Raw genomic sequence first — 20,174 nt, forward strand, 5'->3', positions numbered from 1 at the left:
TTTTTAGATGAGTGATCCGAGATCCATCTGAGGATATATCTTACCAGTTCAGAGCATTGTCTTTGGTTTTAAGACAAAATATTTGTATTGTTTTAGAGAAAGTACTTGTAACACAGTTCTTCCTTCTGATGACTCATTTTCTACAATTATTGGAAGTAGGAAGAAATCCACAGATGTCTACATAGTTCTAAACTTGTAAATAGACCCGTGCCATTCTAGCACGTTGTTTCATGTGTATACATTTATATGTATGTTACTTTTTGAATGGTTGGCTTCTGAGCTGATTATATGTTGTTGTTTTTTAACTCAGAAACTAGAGTTAGACAAATGTGTGCCCTCTCCATTCTGTATTGCTGTTAGCCTGTTCAGTAGATTGGTGTTGCATTTTTTTTATTTCTCTATATAAAAAGCTGAAAGACAATGTGAATGAATTCATTGCATTTGAGGTAGCTGCTGGCCAGGCCTTTTGCAACAGCTGATGGGCTTCTCCGAGTTCCAAGAGCTATTTTGGTAGATTAGCTGGAATCAACACTCTCCAGTTCAGACCATAAAAGGCCGGTCCCCTGCGAGTTGCCCACTGCTTCTGACTGTGTCCTCCCAGGCTGAGTGTCCTCAGGTTTCACGTGGATTTACCCAGTAATGGATGGCCACGCCAAGGCCAGATTGGGCAAGTTAAGTGTCAAGGACACCGGGGGACTGACTACTTCAAAAAGAAGATTCTTTTTAATAATATTTTGGCGATATTTTTTCAGAGAAACTTTTGGGATGTAGCCTTCACCTGTGTACTGCAGTTGGCACCCAAATGCCTTGTGGAGAGCACTGTTCTAAATTTACCCTGTTCTGAATCATCACTTCAAATAGATGCACTTGCCTGGTTTGTGTTGTGATATTTGATTTTTTTTACAGTGTTTCTTGGCCTAACTTTGGATATTTTACTTTTTGTTTAGAATTTGAAAGTAGTGTTCATTGAAAGGAGGAGACCCAAAGAAAATACTTGAGGACACCCAAGCCAATTCGAGGATATACTGTGTTTTGTTTTGTTTTGTTTATTTTTTAATTAGAAAAACAAGGAAGTTACACTGTGATTCACCCCTCCCCTTTAACATAGAGGAACAAGGATTATCCAGAAATTTGAAGTAAGTGAAAAATCTTCCTATAAATCTAAATGCAGTGGTTTCTCCATGCCGTCTGTCTCTGAGCGTGCTCCCGAGGCTGTGTTGATTTTGGGCACTGGCATGTTCTGCCAGGGTGTGCTAGCTCATGAAATTACTCCTATAGGTATAATAGAGCATGTTTTTTGGTTGTGGAATGAGTGAATTTTTGTTCTCTTAAAAAAAAACTTACTTTATAGTACTGATAGGTTCATACTAACAAAATGATTAATATATATAATTTAGTAACTACATTCTGTCTAAATATTAGCACTTGAAGCCTTGGAATAAAAAGTGTATTTAAAATACAAAGTATTTCCATGATAATATCTCAAAAATGGGGGTGCGGGGTGGATGTCAGAAAGGCATGTTCTATTTTGTTCCTATTATTAATACAATTGGAAATATAAATAACCAGTGAGCCTTTTGTGTGATCTTTGTTTTGAGAATTCTTTATCTTGATACTCTGATTCTTCAAACTTGATTTATAGAACCTCTGATGTCCCAGAATTTATTTTTAAAAATACATTATTTTCTAGATTTTAAACTATATTTGTTTCTGAATTATCCAAGATAAAATGCTGTATCAGACTTTTTAAGCCCTAAAGATGGCTGTGGTCTCTTTGTAATTTAGCTTGGTGATTTGCTTCTGCTAAAAAATATCAATGAGTTACCGGAGAATTATCTTACATATTTCTCCTTAAAGAAATATTGTTTCTATATACTGAATCAGATGGACAGTAGGAGCAATAATTATTTTTATAAGGTAGAAAAACAGAATATTTGTAGAAATGAGCTTCATCGGTTAATACTGCTGTGGTTCTTAACCAAAGGTAGTACTACAACTTTGACAGGCATTTGGAAATACTTGGGGTGTTTCTGGTTTTCACAACAATGAACAGAGAATGTGGTTAAGAATTGTAAATACCCTGTAATGTGTGATAGTCACATAAGACAAAGCATTGCCCTGACCCAAATGCTGGTAGGACCCTCTGGGCCCCCAGAACAGCAAAAGCAGCAGTGGGCTGGGATTATTTTGGCTGCCTCTTCTCACCAAACCAGGAGAACTCTTGAGGAGTCAAGCAGTTGGGTGTCCTGCCTGGAGTGGATCATCCTTGTCACTCCTCTTAAGAGGAGAGGTGACGGAGATAGGCAGAGAGAATCCTCAGGAAACTGGTTTTGAGATTAGTTTAACTGGGAACATAACTTTCAAAGGAAAATTCGGTTAAAGCACCCTCCTTACATTACTTCATTCAACAAACCAGATCTTTGTTTATCCTTTGAGACACACTGTTTCTGGAAGATTTTGAATTTCAGTTAGAGTGAACTTTTTTGGCAATACCTGGGGTTATTAAAAAGTCTACAATTGAGGGATTATGTCCAAAGAAAAGGCAGCACAAGTTTGCCAGTTCACGAGTTCACAGAGAGCTGTAGGGATGAGTCACCAGAGGCCTCCTTTTATTATTACGATGCAAAGGAAGTGTCTCCTCACTGTGCTTTCTGGACATTCACTGCAATTGTATATTAACACACACATCTCAGGGACCTCCCTATGACCAGGAGAATTCCTCCATCTGGAGTTTCCTGCAGTTCAACTTCTCATTGTTTTATAACTGAAGCAGAAGTCATGCTGTCACCTTGATTCCTATCCCAATAGTCACCAAGGCCACTAAGTTTGTCTCTGAAATCATGCTCCTGCCTACCACCTCCTCCTGAGCCTCCTTGCCCCTTACCCCCTGATTGCATTGCTCTTAAGTGGTCTTTTTGCCCCCAGGTTCTCTGCTGCTCAGTCCATCCTCAGAATGACCCTCCTAGACAAAGATCGAGCGTGCTGCTCTGCATGTTGTCTTACTATTACAAGCCTTGTGGTTTCTCACTAATTAAAGGCTAAAGCTCAGCTCCTGAGCCTCTCTTTCAGGGTCTTTGATGCCACTGTTTTTGCTGGCACCCCTCCCTGAAGTGTTCTGCCTTCCTTTGCCTGCCAGGGAGGTCGTAGCAGATGAAATCTTCTCAGACGCTTCCTCTGAACTTCTGCCTCTGGGCTCCAGCCCTCTTGCCACCCCAAGACCTAGCCCAGTGCCTGCTGCCCAGCGGGTGCCCCACAAATGTAAGTTGATTGAACCGAATTGCATCAGAAGGACTTGTGAATTCTTTATATCAAATTTAACTGTACTCCATAAAATGCTTTTGCCAGTGTTATATATTATTCACTATAGAAATGGGTGTTCTGTGTTATAAGCTATGTTTTCTCCCATAACTAATAATGCAAGCAGAAACATTTGTCTTACTATTACAAGCCATATAGGGTTTATGTATGTGTGCTTTTGCCAACACAGGAAATGAAGGTACATTTGATGAAATCAGCCACTTCATTATTGGAGCTTTGCCTAAAATGAAGGAATTCAGCTAGTGGTGTGATTTGACTTATGTACCTTTCCCAAGCATTATACTTTATCCTTTAGGTTAGGTAAAACATCTCAGAATGGTTTGCCTTGCTGACCTCAGAAGGGAAGCCTACCACCTTGATGTCTGTTCAAAGAGAGCTCTGTCTCACTTTATTATGGTACTCCTGTTTTGGGAGGTTTTGGAAGAGGAATATATTTCGCCTCATAACTTTATTATTATCTTCTGAAAGTTGATCCTTTAATCCCAAACAAGTTCTTAACCTATTTCTAACTGGCTTTTATGTCAGTATAGTCAAAGAAAGAGCTTTAATATTTGCTTTGGGATAGTTGATTTACTCATGTCACAGTACTGGATTCATTTCAGCAGGTTAAGTGCTTCATTATTACACACCTGTATGCAGGTCTCCAGGTTGGATGCCTTAAGATGAATACAACTGAAGTGTGTTCCCTGCCCTTGGTGAACTCATTCCCTGCATGGGTTCAGACATAAACATGACAAAGCTATTATACAAGTAGGCTGGAAACAATGAACAATAATAACATGCCATCCATTATTACTGTATTCCAAGCTCAATGCCAAGCTCTCTACCTACATTATCTTATTTAATTTTTTCAATGGCACCTGAGAAATATTACTATCATTATTTCCATTCTACGAGGACAAAACTCAGGCTTAGAGACACTTTCTCAAAGGCTCATGCCATGGTGTCAGGGTAGAGCTGGATTTGAACCCAGATATATCTACCTTCGAATATTTTTAGCCACTGCTTTAAACCATTGCTTCTCAAACTTCAATAGGCATCACCTGTGATCCTGTTAATGTGCAGATTCTGATGCAGTAGACCTGGTACAGTGGTCGGCAAACTCATTAGTCAGCAGAGCCAAATATCAACAGTACAACGATTGAAATTTCTTTTGAGAGCCAAATTTTTTAAACTTGAACTTCTTCTAATGCCACTGCTTCAAAATAGACTCGCCCAGGCCTGGTATTTTGTGGAGGAGCCACACTCAAGGGGCCAAAGAGCCACATGTGGCTCGAGAGCCGCAGTTTGCCGACCACGGACCTGGTAGAACCAGATAGCAGCAGCCAAGCGCCCAGGTGATGCAAGCGCCCAGGTGATGCTGATCCCTCTGGTCTGAGGACTGCCTTTGAGTAGCACTCTTCTAAATGACTCCCTTGCAGAACCACCAAGATGGGAAGAATAAAGGCAGATGGGGATTTAAAGAAGGTTTCCCAGGGATAGAGGTGGTCTTCCAAGGCTAGTCTGTTCCTTTGTGCTTTTCATGCTTATCCCTCCCTGCTCTGCCCAGACAGTTGTTCCCCATAGCTCTTACTTCCAGTTTCCGCCTTTCTCCTGGCTCTTTCTCCTCATTTTGAAAACATGCTCAAGTTTCCTCCATCCTAAATAAAGCTCTCCTTGACCTCATGCTATCACTTACTTCTTTCACTGCCTATTCACTCCTCAACACCCACAATTCAGTGGGCACTGCTCTCCAAGACATCCCAATTGCTTTGAACTCCCTGAGCTTTACCTCTGAGCACCTCTTTGTAAGGATCCCATCTCAAGTGTAGAGGATTGATGGGGCTCTGGCCTCTGCACTGAATGTCTACAGACTGCAGAGCAATCCTATCAATAGGCCTTTATTTTCTAAATCATTTTCTCTTCACTTGCTCAGTTCTTTATGCTGTGAATTATATGTCCTGTCCATTTCAGATGGAATATATTCATTTGGACTTTATAGTTTAGATTCTTTTTTTAATTAGAAGTTGTTCACTTTTATGTAGCTATGTTTGGATTTGTATCCTATTTAACCAGTATTGATAGAAGAATTATGTATAAAAAAGAACAAGTAACTTCTAAGAGAAGACCTGAAGGGCTTTTATAAATAATGCACCTACAATTTGTGGACTGTTTCTTGATTAATCGGAGGTCTCTAATTTCCTTCTGGATTTTTAGTTACCTCCTGAGTATGGAAAGTTGGCAAATAACATAGGCTTGGATATAAACTGTCATTAAAACAGAAGAATTATATTGATATTTTTGTATTTTTAAGATTTTGAATACTTTAAATATTTTAAGCCCCTGGTCTTTTTATACTTTCTGGAAATACTATATCTAATTTCTCCCTTTATACCAAAATTTTTAAATATACACATGTTGTACTTGCACACTCAACAATAAAAACAAGCCACTCCAGCCAAAGACTCAATCAGGCAAGTAGTTGATTTTCAGTAGCAAAAAATATATTAAATTAAGAAGTAGGTAGGTTATGAAAGGTAAAATAATTTTTGAAAGTTTTAGTACTGTTTTTATATACAGATTTTCTTAGAAAAGATAATTTAATTTACCATCGACTAGTGGTCACAGAATTTTGCCAAATTCATTTATTTTGCAATTAGTTCATTCCTTTAACAATTGATATTATGAAATCCAAAGACAAATTACATTTTAATGTCTCTTATTTTTTTTTAAAAAAAGTATTGCTTTGGGTACCTAATGCAGCTGATGACTCTATAGGTTTGAGCCAGGTTAGAGAAAAAAAGTGGGAATGTTAAGGTATATGGCTCTCCAAATTATTCTTACAGTCCTAATTTCTACCAGATGCTCATTTTAGCCACATATGCATAATCATTTGGCTTTATCATTTCATACATTTTTTATGGAAAAGGTTGAATATTTTAAAATTCTGTGAGTGGATAAATATTGTAATGCAGTTGGCTAGGATGAGTAAGCTTCATGTGATGCATAGTACCTCTAACAGTATCCTCCCATTTGAGATGGAATTTATTGATTTTGGTTTGTATCAGTTCTCTCTGGAGGCTTCAAGGCCCTTTCAGGGAGCTAACAGTTCTTAAATATTTAAGAGAGTTACAGTAAGAAGTGGAGTGGGGAACACATGAGAGGAAAGTAATGTGAAAGGATAACAAACAAGCATTGTGCTCTACCCAGCCTCGACCACCTCCCAACACTCCTAGGAAGTGTTTTCCCTGCTCTCAGTGGAGGAAGAATTTGGAAATTGAAGGTGTTTGACCCTAAAAAGTACTTGGGAGCAGCCCTGCTCTTAATAACCGGCTGTGTGATCTTGGGTAAGTTCTTAACCTCTCTGAGCATCATTTATTGAAATGAGTGTTGGGCTGAAGAATTTCTAAGGTCCTTCTACTTATTTGGACTTTGTAATTCCAAGATTTCAGAGCTTGAAAATATTCTGACCTTCCCTGGGAAGGAGACCCTGTCTGGAAGGTGGCGGTTCAGGTGGGAGCAAGACAAGTTAGAGATGTCTTGAGAAATGTCCTCTTACTGTACTTGTTGGCTTCTGTGAAATAAGTGTGCAGCCAATGCTTCCTTCTCAGTTCTTAATCACCATTTGTGGTTTCTTCAGTCCTTTTTTTTTGGGGGGGGGGGGGAGTTCCTGCCATCTCTTCAGATTAAGCTGTCATTTCTTTTGTGTTTATTTAAATACTTAAATTTTCTTTCCTCAAACCTGATTTATTCTTATCTTCTTTGGACTTTTGCTCTTTCTCCTGATGCCTGAGACAAAATTTTCCTGCTGACAACAGGAGTAGGTTGTGTTCAGTTTCTCCCCCCCAATTTAAGTTTGTTAACTCACTGCCAGACATTCATTCTTTATCAACAATTATTTTCTGAGCTCTTACTGTGTGCCAGGGACTGGCATAGGTGATGGGGAAGGAACAGTGAAAAACAAAATTTCTGTCTTCATGGAGCTTAAGTTTTAATGGAGTCCCATTCAGTGCCCTGAGAATTCTCTTCATTTTCAGCCTTCTATCTTTGAAGTGCTTCAAAGAAAGAATTTAAAATACCTGCCATGCTTCCTAACTATAGTTAGTATCTACCTACTGTTTGCATTTTCCACCTTCCAAAATTCTCTCCTTCCCTATAAGTTATACTGATAAAGTTTATATGTTTTTTAAAAATCTGTTAAATTTAGGCAACTATAGGTCAGATACCCATCTTTTTTTTTTTTTTTAACTCATGTTCTCTCCACTGTCATAAAGTACTATCTATAAATCTTGGTTCATTGCCAAGACAAAGGTTGACATTGATATCATTCAACCAGAATGTTTCAGAAATAAATCATTTAATCAACTGGACTTCTGTATTACTTTTCAGACTTTTCCTCTCTCGAAACTTTTATTATGAAAGTGAGCAAAAAATTGAAAATAAAGGTAGTTTTACCTGAAGACCTTGAAGTGAATTTAGAAAGAGCTTAAGTCCTATCAGATGAACTATTGTGTGTCACGAGTAGTGTGAGAAGCCATCTTACAACAGAAACTTTGGAATTCATGATTTACTTTCTGTGTGTTTTTCTTTTTTAATATTATTCACCTGGTCACCTCTACCACTGGTGAAGCTTATTTTATTCAAACTAGTACATTAGCCACCTTCCTGCCTCCATTGTAAGTTAGTACTATTTTTACATTTAATTTTGCATAAGTTGTGAAGACCATTCTTGGTTCACAGGGCTATAAACATTCCAACATTTGCCCTTCACTAGATAATTATTTCATTAAAAGTAAATTATAACTTATTCAGTAGCTCCAGATAAAAATGGTAATTACATGGTAAATGGATGCTCTAAGATTTGAGGAGAACCAATTACCTTGGTATTTTAATAGAGAGAGTTTTGTGAGCTGAGAGTTTTCTGAGTATGCTATGCATAATTTTTATGCACAGTGTCTCTCTGGCTAATAATGTGAGAGCTGGTGATGCTTTCCATAATTAATGAGCTCAAATGACAACAACAAAAAAAGAAAGAAAAAAGACTGACAGGTGGATATCAGAGGGCAGGGTGAAGACAAAATTGTTATTGCAGGGAAATTATGTTTCAGATGATCACGATAGAAATGATTTTGTTGAGCAGATAGTTTTAAACAGTTTCATGAACAGACTTTAGAAAGTTAGAATATCCCCCAACAACTAACTATATGAAAATGTTCCCTTTTTTTGAAAACTCATTTAATTGAGAAGACCCATTGTTTTCAGCATGTTTCTTAAAGGGGTTGTGACTCCCAAAGAGTTAAGAACAAACACATGGAGACTAACGTCTCAATGTGGTTATTTGTGTAAAACTGAGGATCTTAGAAGCACCTAGAGGTCTCTATGTGATGCCATCTGGAGGATACAGCTCTGTAGTGGCACAACCACTCACTGAAACATGGTCCGGGCCGCTCACAGGTCTGGATCATCACTGTTTAGTCTGTGTTGATGGAAATACTATCTGGTGCTGTTCTGTAGGGTAGCTATGAGCCACAGGTGTCTGTTGAACACTTGAAAATGTGGCTAGTGTGACTGAGGAATTGAACTTGAACTTGCCTTCATCTTATTGAGTTCAAACTGCAGTAGATCTGCAAAGTGCAAGTTCAGAGGAAGTGGGTTTGCACTTTATGCATCTGCTGGTAAGAGTTGGAGGACCATGGTTCATCACCTGCTGATGTGTCCACATGATTTGTGAGGCTTGGATTGCAAGGGGAAAAAATAAAAGTGTGCTTAGCTACACCAACCCTCCCAACAATCCACAAATACACACCCCCAGTGCAAGCATGCATGCCAGTGCGCACACACACACCCACCCACACACACACACACAGTGCACTGTTGTAGGTTCTTTTGTGCGCCGAACACATTAAATGTTCATTTCTACACTTTGAATTTTGTATCCAAAGATCCTTGCTCTAAATAGTCTGACCATTGCTAATAACATTGGAGTTGAATCCTTCAGGCTACTATGAGAGGCAGCACTTGTTTAATGATCAGTGTGGCTAGGAAGTCTGGGAGTATCAAGTGGCTCAGGGGTCTGTAACGTCACATTTTGCCAACATGTGCTTTGGCAGCTTTATTATTGTTTCCTACGTTTTGATTTAGTTTAAGGTCATGGGATTTTGTGAGCAATTAGTTTAAATAATTTGCTTTTAACTTTTTTATACTTATGGATACAAACTAAAGATGAGCTTTGGGAACAGGGCTGTGATGTATATCATTAGGAGACGTTTCTGTGATGATGGCTTGTGTGAGATCTTGTTCTTACCAAGCGAACCATACAAAACACTTGTCATTTATTCACTCATTCCAGTTGTTTTTGAGTATGTACTGTAGCTACTGGTGATACTGTGTATTTTCTCCCAAGTGTCTGCCAATTGTCAACCTCTGACAGTTCAGAACATGGAGTAAGCGGTATGATGGGAGCAACAGAGAAGCTCTGTGAACCTGCACAAGTCACTTAACCTCTCATCTAAAACACCAACTGTTGATCCACACCATTCCTAAGGTTCTTTCCGCTCTCAAGCCTCTGACATGTGTGTATGTGCTTAGTTTTCTCCCAGAACCTTTATTATTAGAATGAACCAGTAACAGAAGATGGGAACTCTTGGGCAGTGCAGGAAATGTAGGGCTGGAGGATGTGTCAGGGTGAAGAAGAGGACAGTTAATGTCCAAGGTTATGGCCTTCACCCGTTGTCCATGGGTCCACAGGCCGGGTGGTGGTGTCCTTTGGAGGCCTGGTGAATTGCTTTTGAGACAGTCATTATCCCTCTACACCCTGGGCTCTCACCACAATGGCAGTCCCGTTCCGGATGCCACGGCCTTCCCTAATCTGCCTTTGCATTGGATTCTCCTCAGTCTGGAATGCCTTTCCTGCCATCCCATTCAGCTTCCAGCCTCAGTGGTCTTGTTGCCTGACGGGGAAACTTCCCCTGGGATTAAGCCATCCTCCTTTTGCCCTCCTGAAGCCACTGGCTAGTCTGAGCAGGCTCAGGGAAAGCACAGGTCCTAATGTAAAGAATAGCACAGAAGGCCCGGTCATTCTCCACTGCATTTCTTTTCATCTAAAATCAACATATACTAGGGTGATTTTGCACTCACAAATGCAACAAGACTTACCTGTTTCTTAAAAGAATTTAGGAAGCCTTTATTAAGCACAGTACCAGGAATAAAGAGGCAAGAGTATTTTCTCATGTACCCTGCTTAATCCTTATAACAAGCCTGGATGAATAAATATGTTAATTGGATTAGGTGACTATATATCAAAAATAGTTCAGCTGTTGAGCTGAATGGATGTTTTGAAAATAACCAACACAGTTGACTATCTGAGTTACCACCTGACCTTCTTTGGTTTGTCAGAGGGGTGGGTGAATATTTAGGGGCAATATAAGGAGAGTCAGCCTCCTCCTCTGCCTCCACTTGCCAGCTACCCTCTTCTCTCCCCTTCCTTTCCCCCTCCTTCCCTTCCTTCCTTCCTTTCTTCCTTCCTTCCTTCCTTCTTTCCTTCCTTCCTTCCTTCCTTCCTTCCTTCCTCTTCTTGTTCCATTTTCATCTTCTTCCTATTTTACTTCTGTTTTCTCATATTTTCTCTTCTGTTTCTGCCTCTCCTTTTTCAACTTTAGTTGATATGTCAAGGCATCAGCAACATAGCCATGGATATCTGTAAGTTTTACTGATTTTAATGTGTGTAATGATAATTTTAAAAACATATATATACATACTAGAGGCCCGATGCACAAAATTCATGCAAGAGTAGGCCTCCTTTCCCCAGATGCCAGTACCGGCTTCCCTCTGGCACCCGGGACCTGGGCTTCCCTCCTCCGGCAGCTGGCAGGCACCTGGGATCCGGGCGGCTTCCAACTGGCCCCAGCTTCGTCCGCAATGACTTCTGGTCTAATTAGTATATTACCCTTTTATTATTATAGATAATATATTTGTATAGACATGAAAACTCCCTTTAAACAGTTCTGATAGTAATGCTGTTAATACTACAAATGATATTTTTAAAATTATTATAGTCTGAAACTGAATCTTATTTTTAAGCATTATTATATATTGTAGAAAGAGACTCGCATTTCTTCTTAGAGTGAATTGATAATCTTTTCTTCACTGTTACCTATATTTATATATATATGTATATATGAATAGATATGAATAACAACAAAAAGAATCTACTTATATTTTTAAAAAATGTAGTTTGCCGGTAGTAATAAGGAGAAAGTGAGTACATGACATTCTAGTTTAATTTTAGTAGAGCAACAATTAAAATCAAGCCTCAGCTTCTACTTCAGTGTTTGTTAACTCAAATTTAAAATTAGAAATGTGGTAATGACTTGGCAGTTCTGATTTTCTGAGGGAAACCATATCATATTGTATGTGTGTGTGCGCTGGCCTTTAAAAATAGGTACTGCCATGAAGAGACGAATGCTCATCTCTACTCGTAGCTGATGCTATGAACTGGTAGGCTTTGTATGGAGGCTGTGAGAGTCACTCTTCCAAGGAGTGTGCAGCACCAGCTTGGGCTGCATTTGGCTCACCTTCTGTCAGAGCTCTTTTGTTTTAAAAGCTAACTACTGGAGGATACAGACTCTTAACCCTGATCGGAAATATTTGTCTGGTGGTTTTCACTGACCAATATCATTTTGGCAGAAGAATCATTAAAGTTTGACAGCCCCACCAGATTATACAAAATCCATTGTTTTTCACAGACAGGTATCATATAGTCCATTTGAAAACATTTCTTTTCTGGTATTGAAACTCTCCTTAAATATATATACTATGAAGCACATGAAGTACATAAAATAACTTAGACATGGCTAACTAAAAAAAAATATATATATATTTTTTGCATTGTAATTCTGTCAGTTCTTTGAGGAATTCACAGGGAATCATGAATTTTAGAGTTTCTGTTTCTATTCTAAAGCCTTAAGTCACTACATTGTTCATCTTCTGATTATTTTTCATTGGGGGATGTGAACATTGTCATTCTGGGCTACTGAGGTGCTAGCAGAATTGGATCTTGATTTGTCACTTCCAGCACACATCTTTCCCCACCCCCATTTGCTTATGGGTCCTTAAAGCCCTTGATCGCCACACCAATGGTCTGCATTCAGGTGTCTGCTGAAAAACTCCACCTATAACCTGGAAGGGAAGGGGCAGCAGAGGATTTAGGGCAGAGACTGTTGACTCTGAAAGGACCCAGAGATTCTGGGGTCTGCCTAGACAATTGTATTTGCATAGTCACACATGACTATAACCAGGGCATTTGGGTTTGTCAGTGGTTGAGAGGGTCCAGGCTGCACCAGGCACTAGGGAAGATATGGGTCTGACCCTGCTTTGACTTTTGCTTTGTGCAGCCACTAATGCAGAAAAACTCTGCCTGAGGCCGGAGGCCCTGCCTCTTCTCTACAGCAGGATTTTGCTATGTGAGGGAGGTGCAACGACAGCCTATCATGGTCAGAAGAGACAGTGGATTCCTTTCCATGGCCAGATGAAAATAAAGTAAAACTTGAATTTGATGAACTATTCAGAAACCCCCCATCCCTAAGAATTATGTGTTGAGGGCTTGATCCTTAATCTGAACTGTGTAGGTTTAAAGTCAAATTTATTAAATATTTCTCTCATCCCGAAGAAGACAGGATTAACATTCCTTTTCCGTCTGGTTTTCATGAGCCTCTTGGGAGCAGTGTTACATCTCTATGGATGCTGCCCCGCAATCATTTTATCACGTGAATGGAGGTGACCAGGACAATTTTATGTGGTCCATGACATTGACTGTTTTAGGGCTTGAGAACCTAAAGATGTTAATCTTGGCCATATTGTGGAATATTCAGACTAGCATCAATCCTTTGCTATCATATTTAGCCTGTAGGCCAGTCCCCACCTCCTCCCTGCTCTACAGAGAGCCACACAGAAACAGATTGAGGAAAAGTCTAATCCCCCCCAATTGAAATAGGGAACCATCTGAAACAAGTCCACCTGAGGGCACACAGAAGCATCATGTCACTTGGAGGATCTCTCCAAGGAATCTCTAGAAAGGATTTACTTTCATATATTTCACGGAGATTTTTTTTTTTTTAGTTGAGTAGACAGAATTTCTTAATGTGAATTTGCATTTCCTCTAGTTGACTTATATTTAAACTAGAGGCCTGATGCACGAAATTCATGCAAGAGTAGGCCTTCCTTCCCCTGGCTGCCGGTACCGGCTTCCCTCTGGCAACCGGGACCCGGGTTTCCCTCAGCCACCAGCAGGCACCTGGGACAGGGGCTTCCCTCGCAGCCCCAGCTTCATCTGGAAGGTTGTCCAGAAGGCCCGTCCAGTTTAATTAGCACATTACGCTTTTATTATTATAGACTAGAGGCCTGATGCACGAAAATTCATTCAAGAGTAGGCCTTCTTTCCTCCGGTTGCTGTCACTGGCTTCCCTCTGGCACCTGGGACCCAGGCTTCCCTCCTCTGGCAGCCTGCAGGCACCTGGGACCCTGGCTTGCTTCCCTCGGGCTGCCTGCAGGCACCTGGGACCCTAGCCAGCTTCCCTCTGGCCCCAGCTTTGTCAAGAAGGACGTCTGGAATGACGTCCAGAAGACGTCTGGTCTAATGAGCTTATTACCCTTGTATTATTATAGATATTCTGACAGTAGCATGGAGAACATGCACAAGGACACACACATACATGCATGCAGACCTTGGCACGTGGGAGAATATTCTAGAGCTAACCAGCAGCTTGGCCTCTGTGTGGACCTGACCCAGGTGGAAGAATAGCATTGCTTGGGTGTACTCTGGCTGTACTCTATACTCTATCATTTTAGGACTGCACAAAAGAATTGACTAATATTTTATTTGAAATTTAAAATAAAATTTATAGCTCCTAAGAGAATTACATGACGTGCCATACACTTTACATAAAAGAAATCAGTGCAGTACAGTAAATCTTAATGCCAAAATAACAATTTTTTTGTGTGAGGTTGTATATGATATCTGTCTTGTATATCAATTTATTGTAGGTTTTATTTGATTTTGGAACAACTTGCTCATATATAAGGTGTCTCAAAAAATGTATACACACACTTTGAATAATTATAAAGGCAGTGTTTATTAAAAATACATTTCATTTTCAAAATTGAGCTATCAGCTGTTAAAGTGTATATACATTTTTTGGGATACTCTGTATATCATAATTTATTGAACTCCAAAGTTATAGAATGTTTGCATGTTTTTGTCTTAGAAATACAATTTACCACCTAGCCAGTTTGGCTCAGTGGATAGAATGTCATCCTGAAGCCTGAAGGGTCCTGGGTTTGATTCCCAGTCAAGGACACATGCCTGGGTTGCAGGCTCGATCCCCAGTGTGGGGCATGCAGGAGGCAGCCGATCAATGATTCTCTCTCATCATTGATGTTTCTATCTCTCCCTCTCCCTCTCTGAAATCAATAAAAATATATTACCAAAAAATATATATTTTAAAAAAGAAATACAATTTACCCAAAAAGTAAATGATTATATATATAGAAAGGACCTTGAATTGTTAAACAAAAACTAGATTCAGTCTTCTTTAGGAGCATGTTATTTAGATGGAGCATTATGTAATTTTATTGCATATTATATAGGAAAAGCGTCAATGTCAGCCTAAACTTGGCTGAAATGAATGTGAGGAAATCAGTGTAGAAGTGTGAAGTCTGGAAAACTCTTAATATTCTGAAAATTGGGTATTTCCAAGTGGCAGATATTTTTAAGCATCTCTAAATAGGATTTGGAAAATATTCTTATATTTGATATTGGTATTAGCACTTCTAACCATTGCTATCCCAATAAATGTACACAGCAGCTATTCAATTAGCAGTTGTACAGTGAAACAATTAATGAATGGAACACACACACACACACACACAAACAAATGAGCTCAAAAAGTACAAGGAACTGAAAGCTCCCTAGTGAAAATTTAATTTATAACATTTTTGATTCACTCAAACCTTCTCTAGAAGGAAGGTGATTGTTTTTGTTTTAAACAGTTCCAGTTTTATACTACAGGTGACAAGTGAGGAATACCCAGTTTTAGCTTTTAACAAAGTGAGTAATTAAACATAGAAGGTACTACTATTAATATTGAAATTAAGTTTGTCATTTAATCCAGTGCTGTTTTGAATTCACTTTGTGTATTGATGGGGAAAATATACTAAATAATATACTATTGAAGTTTTTAATGTAATTGAGAGAATTAGGATACTTTTAAAAGGTTTTAAAACAATGTGACAACTGTCTAGAAAATTGTTTAATTAAATCTGAAGTAAATCCTATATATCCTATATAATAAAAGGCTAATATGCAAATTGACTGAACGGAGGAACAACCGGTCACTATGATGCGCACTGACCACCAGGGGGCAGACACTCAACATAGGAGCTGCCCCCTGGTGGTCATTGTGCTCCCACAGGGGGAGTGCCACTCAGCCAGAAGCTGGGCTCACTGCTGGCGAGCGCAGCTGCAGTGGCGGGAGCCTCTCCTGCCTCCGCAACAGCACTAAGGATGTCTGACTCCCCCCAGGGAGCGGGCCTAAGCCGTCAGTCGGACATCCCTCAAGGGCTCCCGGACTATGAGAGTGAGCAGGCCAGCCTGAGGGACATCCGCCCCCCCGCCACCCAGTGTACGAATTTCCTGCGCCGGACCTCTAGTGAGATATAATCATTGTGATATGATAGTTTTTAAAAATTTAAAACCTGATATTTTTCTTAAATAGATGCTGTCTTATATCTTAAAAAGTTTGCTAACATAACTCACTTATTTGAAAGTTCAAACCTGATCTCTGACTGCAAGCTCTTTCTGTGGTCCCTGGAGCCAGACTATATGAGTTCAAATTCCAACACTTTTTAGTTGCCAATTTTATTAACATGGACAGATAACTTAGCCTCTGCCTCGATTTTATCATCTGTAAAATGGGAATGATAATAGGACATGGCACATAGCTTGTTCAGAGGATTAAATCGGCTGGTACATGTAGAACACCTAGAGCAGCACTTGCCACATGGCCATGTTTACTGAGACACTATCACTATTAATCTGCATTAGGGCCATGACCTATAGGTTTTAATTTTAGCCTTAAGCTGTAAGGATTTTCTTAACTAAATTTTTATTGCAATGTTTTTTATAATTTTGGTGTTAAAATAGATTATTTGAGCCTGTGATTTTTATTTTTATTTTTGAAAGCTAGGGAAGTGGTTTACTATCTTTTCATTTAAAAAGTGGATTTGCTGGCTGGCATGACTCAGTGGTTGAACATCGACTTATGAACTAGGAGGTCATGATTCCATTCCCGGTCAGGGCACATGCCCGGGTTTTGGGCTCGATCTCCAGTGTGGGGCATGTAGAAGGCAGCCAATCAATGATCCTCTCTCATCATTGATGTTTCTATCTCTCCCTCCCTCTCCCTTCCTCTCCCTTCCTCTCTGAAAAGAATTTAAAATTATTTTAAATCAATTATGTTATTATAGTAACAATAATAGAAAATGACTACTTCTGATGCCTGATTGGTCATTCCAACGCCACTTTCCTGAGGAGGTGAATCTCAGTTCATCATGTCACTAGCATTCTGTAGCTGGTTCACACTGAGAAAGCTTTGGTCAAATTCTTGTACATTCCAAAAGGGAAAAGGAAAACTTTCCTACCTAGGTGGAGTCGAGTGGGTTTTTGGAACTCATATTAAAATGCCTATCTGTGTTTTAGTACTCTTAAGTGGGTTTGTTTAAAAGGCAACATAAAAGAAGAGAACATTCTTTGGGTTCAGATGTCAAATTGTAAATGAGTATCTTCATGTTATTCATCTGGACATGCATGATCTAGAGGAAATTCTGGGTTGATTAAAATAAGATATTTCAACTAGTCATATTGTTATTAGTTTGAAATAGATGATAGTTCAGTGATTGTTTTCTAAAATTGAATTATCATTAGAATCTCTTGATAAAGGTCTTGAAAAATACAGTTTGCTGGTGCATCTGACATATTGACTCATAATGAGGAGGTAGGGACCATAATGCACAGCATAGTGAGCACCACCAGGACCCTCCTGCCTTTCCCTCTAACGCATCTTGGTCCAGTGTCATCCAGCATCAGCATATAAGTGGACTCACCAGCAGTGGGGCTTTGAGGACATTGTTCTAATAAGCTGTGTAGTTAGGACATATGTGACTAGGAAAATCAGCTTACTAAGGAACAAAGGATATTTTGAAAAGAAAATTTTTAAGTGTGCAACATCCTTTAGAAAAACCACATTTAAAATCCAAGACAGATCTCAATTACATCTTTTTATTTTTACTGGATCCAGAGCTGAGAGAGTTTCTTTGAAGTACAAATTATTTGTGGAACTGCATTGTACATGGGCAGAGCACATAGGAAGACAGTGCTGCTCCCAAGCCCTGAGGTCTCACAGTAGGGAAACCATGGATGAGTTCGCAAGTGATCCAACTGTACTTCAGCCCAGCCCACCAATTCTACAACTGCTTTCATGTCTGATAGGAAGAACGCTCAGTCATTCTATTTCCTGATGTCACTACCAATACACAAGAAACAAGAAGAGGAGTAAAGGCATAGCAGAATGCTCTCAAAAAGGTTTTCCTGAGAATAACAAGAACAAGGGCCATTAAAAACCTATAGTCAATTGTTACACTCCAAGAGTCTCCAGGTTCCTGGGACCTTTGCTCAGATGACCTCACCATTCTGCTGTCACACACCTGGTCTCCGAGGTCCAAGCAGATTCTCTTCTTACTTGTAATGGGAAGAAGGGCTGAGAATTGACATTTTTCTGAGATAGCTGATGAGGGGAGTCCTGCCAACATCTGGGCTGTCACCTAAGGAAGGTAGAAGATTTCTGGGGAGAAAGGAGGCAATAGATTTCATTCCATACCCCCTCCACTCCCACTAGGCTGTTGAGTATCTCCTGGAGCCTAATGTCCATGGAATGATAGATTATTCTCCTTGTTGCTGGCATGGCCCCCTTTTCTTATAATATCCACATTAGCTTTGAGCCTCTATACTGTTCCAAGTGTGGGGTCCAGGGAACCAATTGGCTCCAGTCACCTTGAAGGAGTCACTCTAAATTCTGACTGATAGTAATCAAAAATTCTCCAAGTAGTTTGCTTCTGAGATATTCCTTTTTCTCATGTGCAAGATACTACAGGGCTGGGGATTCACTGCCTTGTGGCCACATCTAATGCCTTGTGCCACATCTAATGCTAGTCAACCCTACCTCTGGTTACCACTGAATTCAAAGACTTCTCTACCTTTGACATTGGTCTGTTCCCTGTTCCTCCTTAGAATATTCTAGGATGTTATAAATGCCAAGTAACTTTTATTTTAAGTAAGGGGTAGCATTTGAACCATCCTATGTCATAGGGACAAGCCTTCCAGAGCTAAAAAGAGACATTTATCACATCCTGTCCTGGCTCAGGAACAGTTGGGATTGAGCAACCACCTGACAGTTACTAGCAGTTCTCCCACGGCAGCTTCTATCTGAGATGACCAGGAGCTGTACTGTGCCAGTGCCCCGCCCTAACATTTAAAACAGATAAAGCCTGTAAAAACATTGGGCTTTTGAATGCTTTGAGATATAAAAAAAAAAAATGTGAAGGAACTGTGCCCTGAATATAAAAAACGATCTTCCTTTTCTTTTCTTTTTATAATTATACTGGTGGCCTGGTGCACAAAAGTCGTGCACGGAAGGGGGTTCCCTTCAGCCCAGCCAGCACCCTCTCCAATTGGGGACCCTTTGGAGATGTCTAAACTGGCAGTTGGACATCCCTTTCGCAATCTGGGACCATTGGCTCCTAACCACTCACCTGCCTGTCTGCCTGATTGCCCCTAACTGCCTCTGCCTGCCTGATTGCCTCTAACTGCCCTCCCCTGCAGGCCTGATCTCACCCCCAACTGCTCTCCCCTGGTGACCTGGTTGCCCCCAACTACCCTCCCCTGCCGGCCTGATCTTGCCCCCAATGGCCCTCCCCTGCCAGCCTGATCTCACCCCTAACTGCTCTCCCCTGCCAGCCTGATCACCCCTGACTGCCTCTGCCTGTCTGATTGCCCCTAACTGCCCTCCTCTGCCAGCCTGATCACCTGTAACTGCCTCTGCCTCGGCCCCCAACCACCATGGCTTTGTCCGGAAGGAAGTCGGATGTCCGGAAGATGGCCGGTCAACCCGGTCTAAGTAGCATATTACCCTTTTATTAGTGTAGATAGATTATATAGGATAGGATTGCTTAAATGGGGGGAGGGAGCCTTTTTCAGCAGGAAGAGATGCACTTGGCAGACAAAAATACATAATCCCTATATCTGGACTGATAGCCAGCCATATGCACTATACTGCCAAACTGGTCTTTAAAAAATTGAACCACTTTTTTACACCTTACACCAAATAGCTGTTGCCCTTAAAACTCCTCCTTAGCCCTAACCGTTTTGGCTCAGTGGATAGAGAGTTGGCCTGTGGACTGAAGAGTCCTAGGTTCAATTCCAGTCAAGGGCATGTACCTTGGTTGCGGGCACATCACCAGTAGGAGGTGTGCAGGAGGTAGCTGATTGATGTTTCTCTCTCATTGATGTTTGTAACTCTTTATCCCTCTCCCTTCCTCTCTGTAAAAAAATAAAAATAAAAATAAATCAATAAAATATATTAAAAAAACAAAACAAACAAAAAAAAACACCCACCTTAGGTTCTGCCTTCGCAGTTCACCCAGATTTGGTTCTGACTGGTTGGTTTCTATGCCAGTCAGTGTCAAAAGCTCCGCCTCCTAGGCAGCCTTTGGCTCTTCGCAGTTCACCCAGATTTGGTTCTGATTGGTCAGTTTCTATGCCAGTCAGC

General features: G+C 40.2%; 1 protein-coding gene across 1 annotated transcript in view; it reads left to right on the forward strand.

Annotated features, from left to right (window-relative positions):
* Positions 1–698: 698 nt before the first annotated feature.
* SVIL (supervillin) overlaps positions 699–20,174 on the forward strand; it is a 182,320-nt gene continuing 162,844 nt past the window's right edge. The window contains exons 1-4 of the mRNA XM_080678887.1: positions 699–1,136; positions 3,137–3,258; positions 9,701–9,873; positions 10,956–10,995. Coding sequence (XP_080535013.1) covers positions 9,868–9,873; positions 10,956–10,995 — 46 coding nt within the window. The 5' untranslated portion in view covers positions 699–1,136; positions 3,137–3,258; positions 9,701–9,867. The remainder of the gene's footprint in view (positions 1,137–3,136; positions 3,259–9,700; positions 9,874–10,955; positions 10,996–20,174) is intronic.

The sequence above is a fragment of the Plecotus auritus genome (assembly GCF_963455305.1).
Source record: "Plecotus auritus genome assembly, chromosome: 1".
In the NCBI taxonomy this organism is placed as follows: Eukaryota; Metazoa; Chordata; class Mammalia; order Chiroptera; family Vespertilionidae; genus Plecotus; species Plecotus auritus.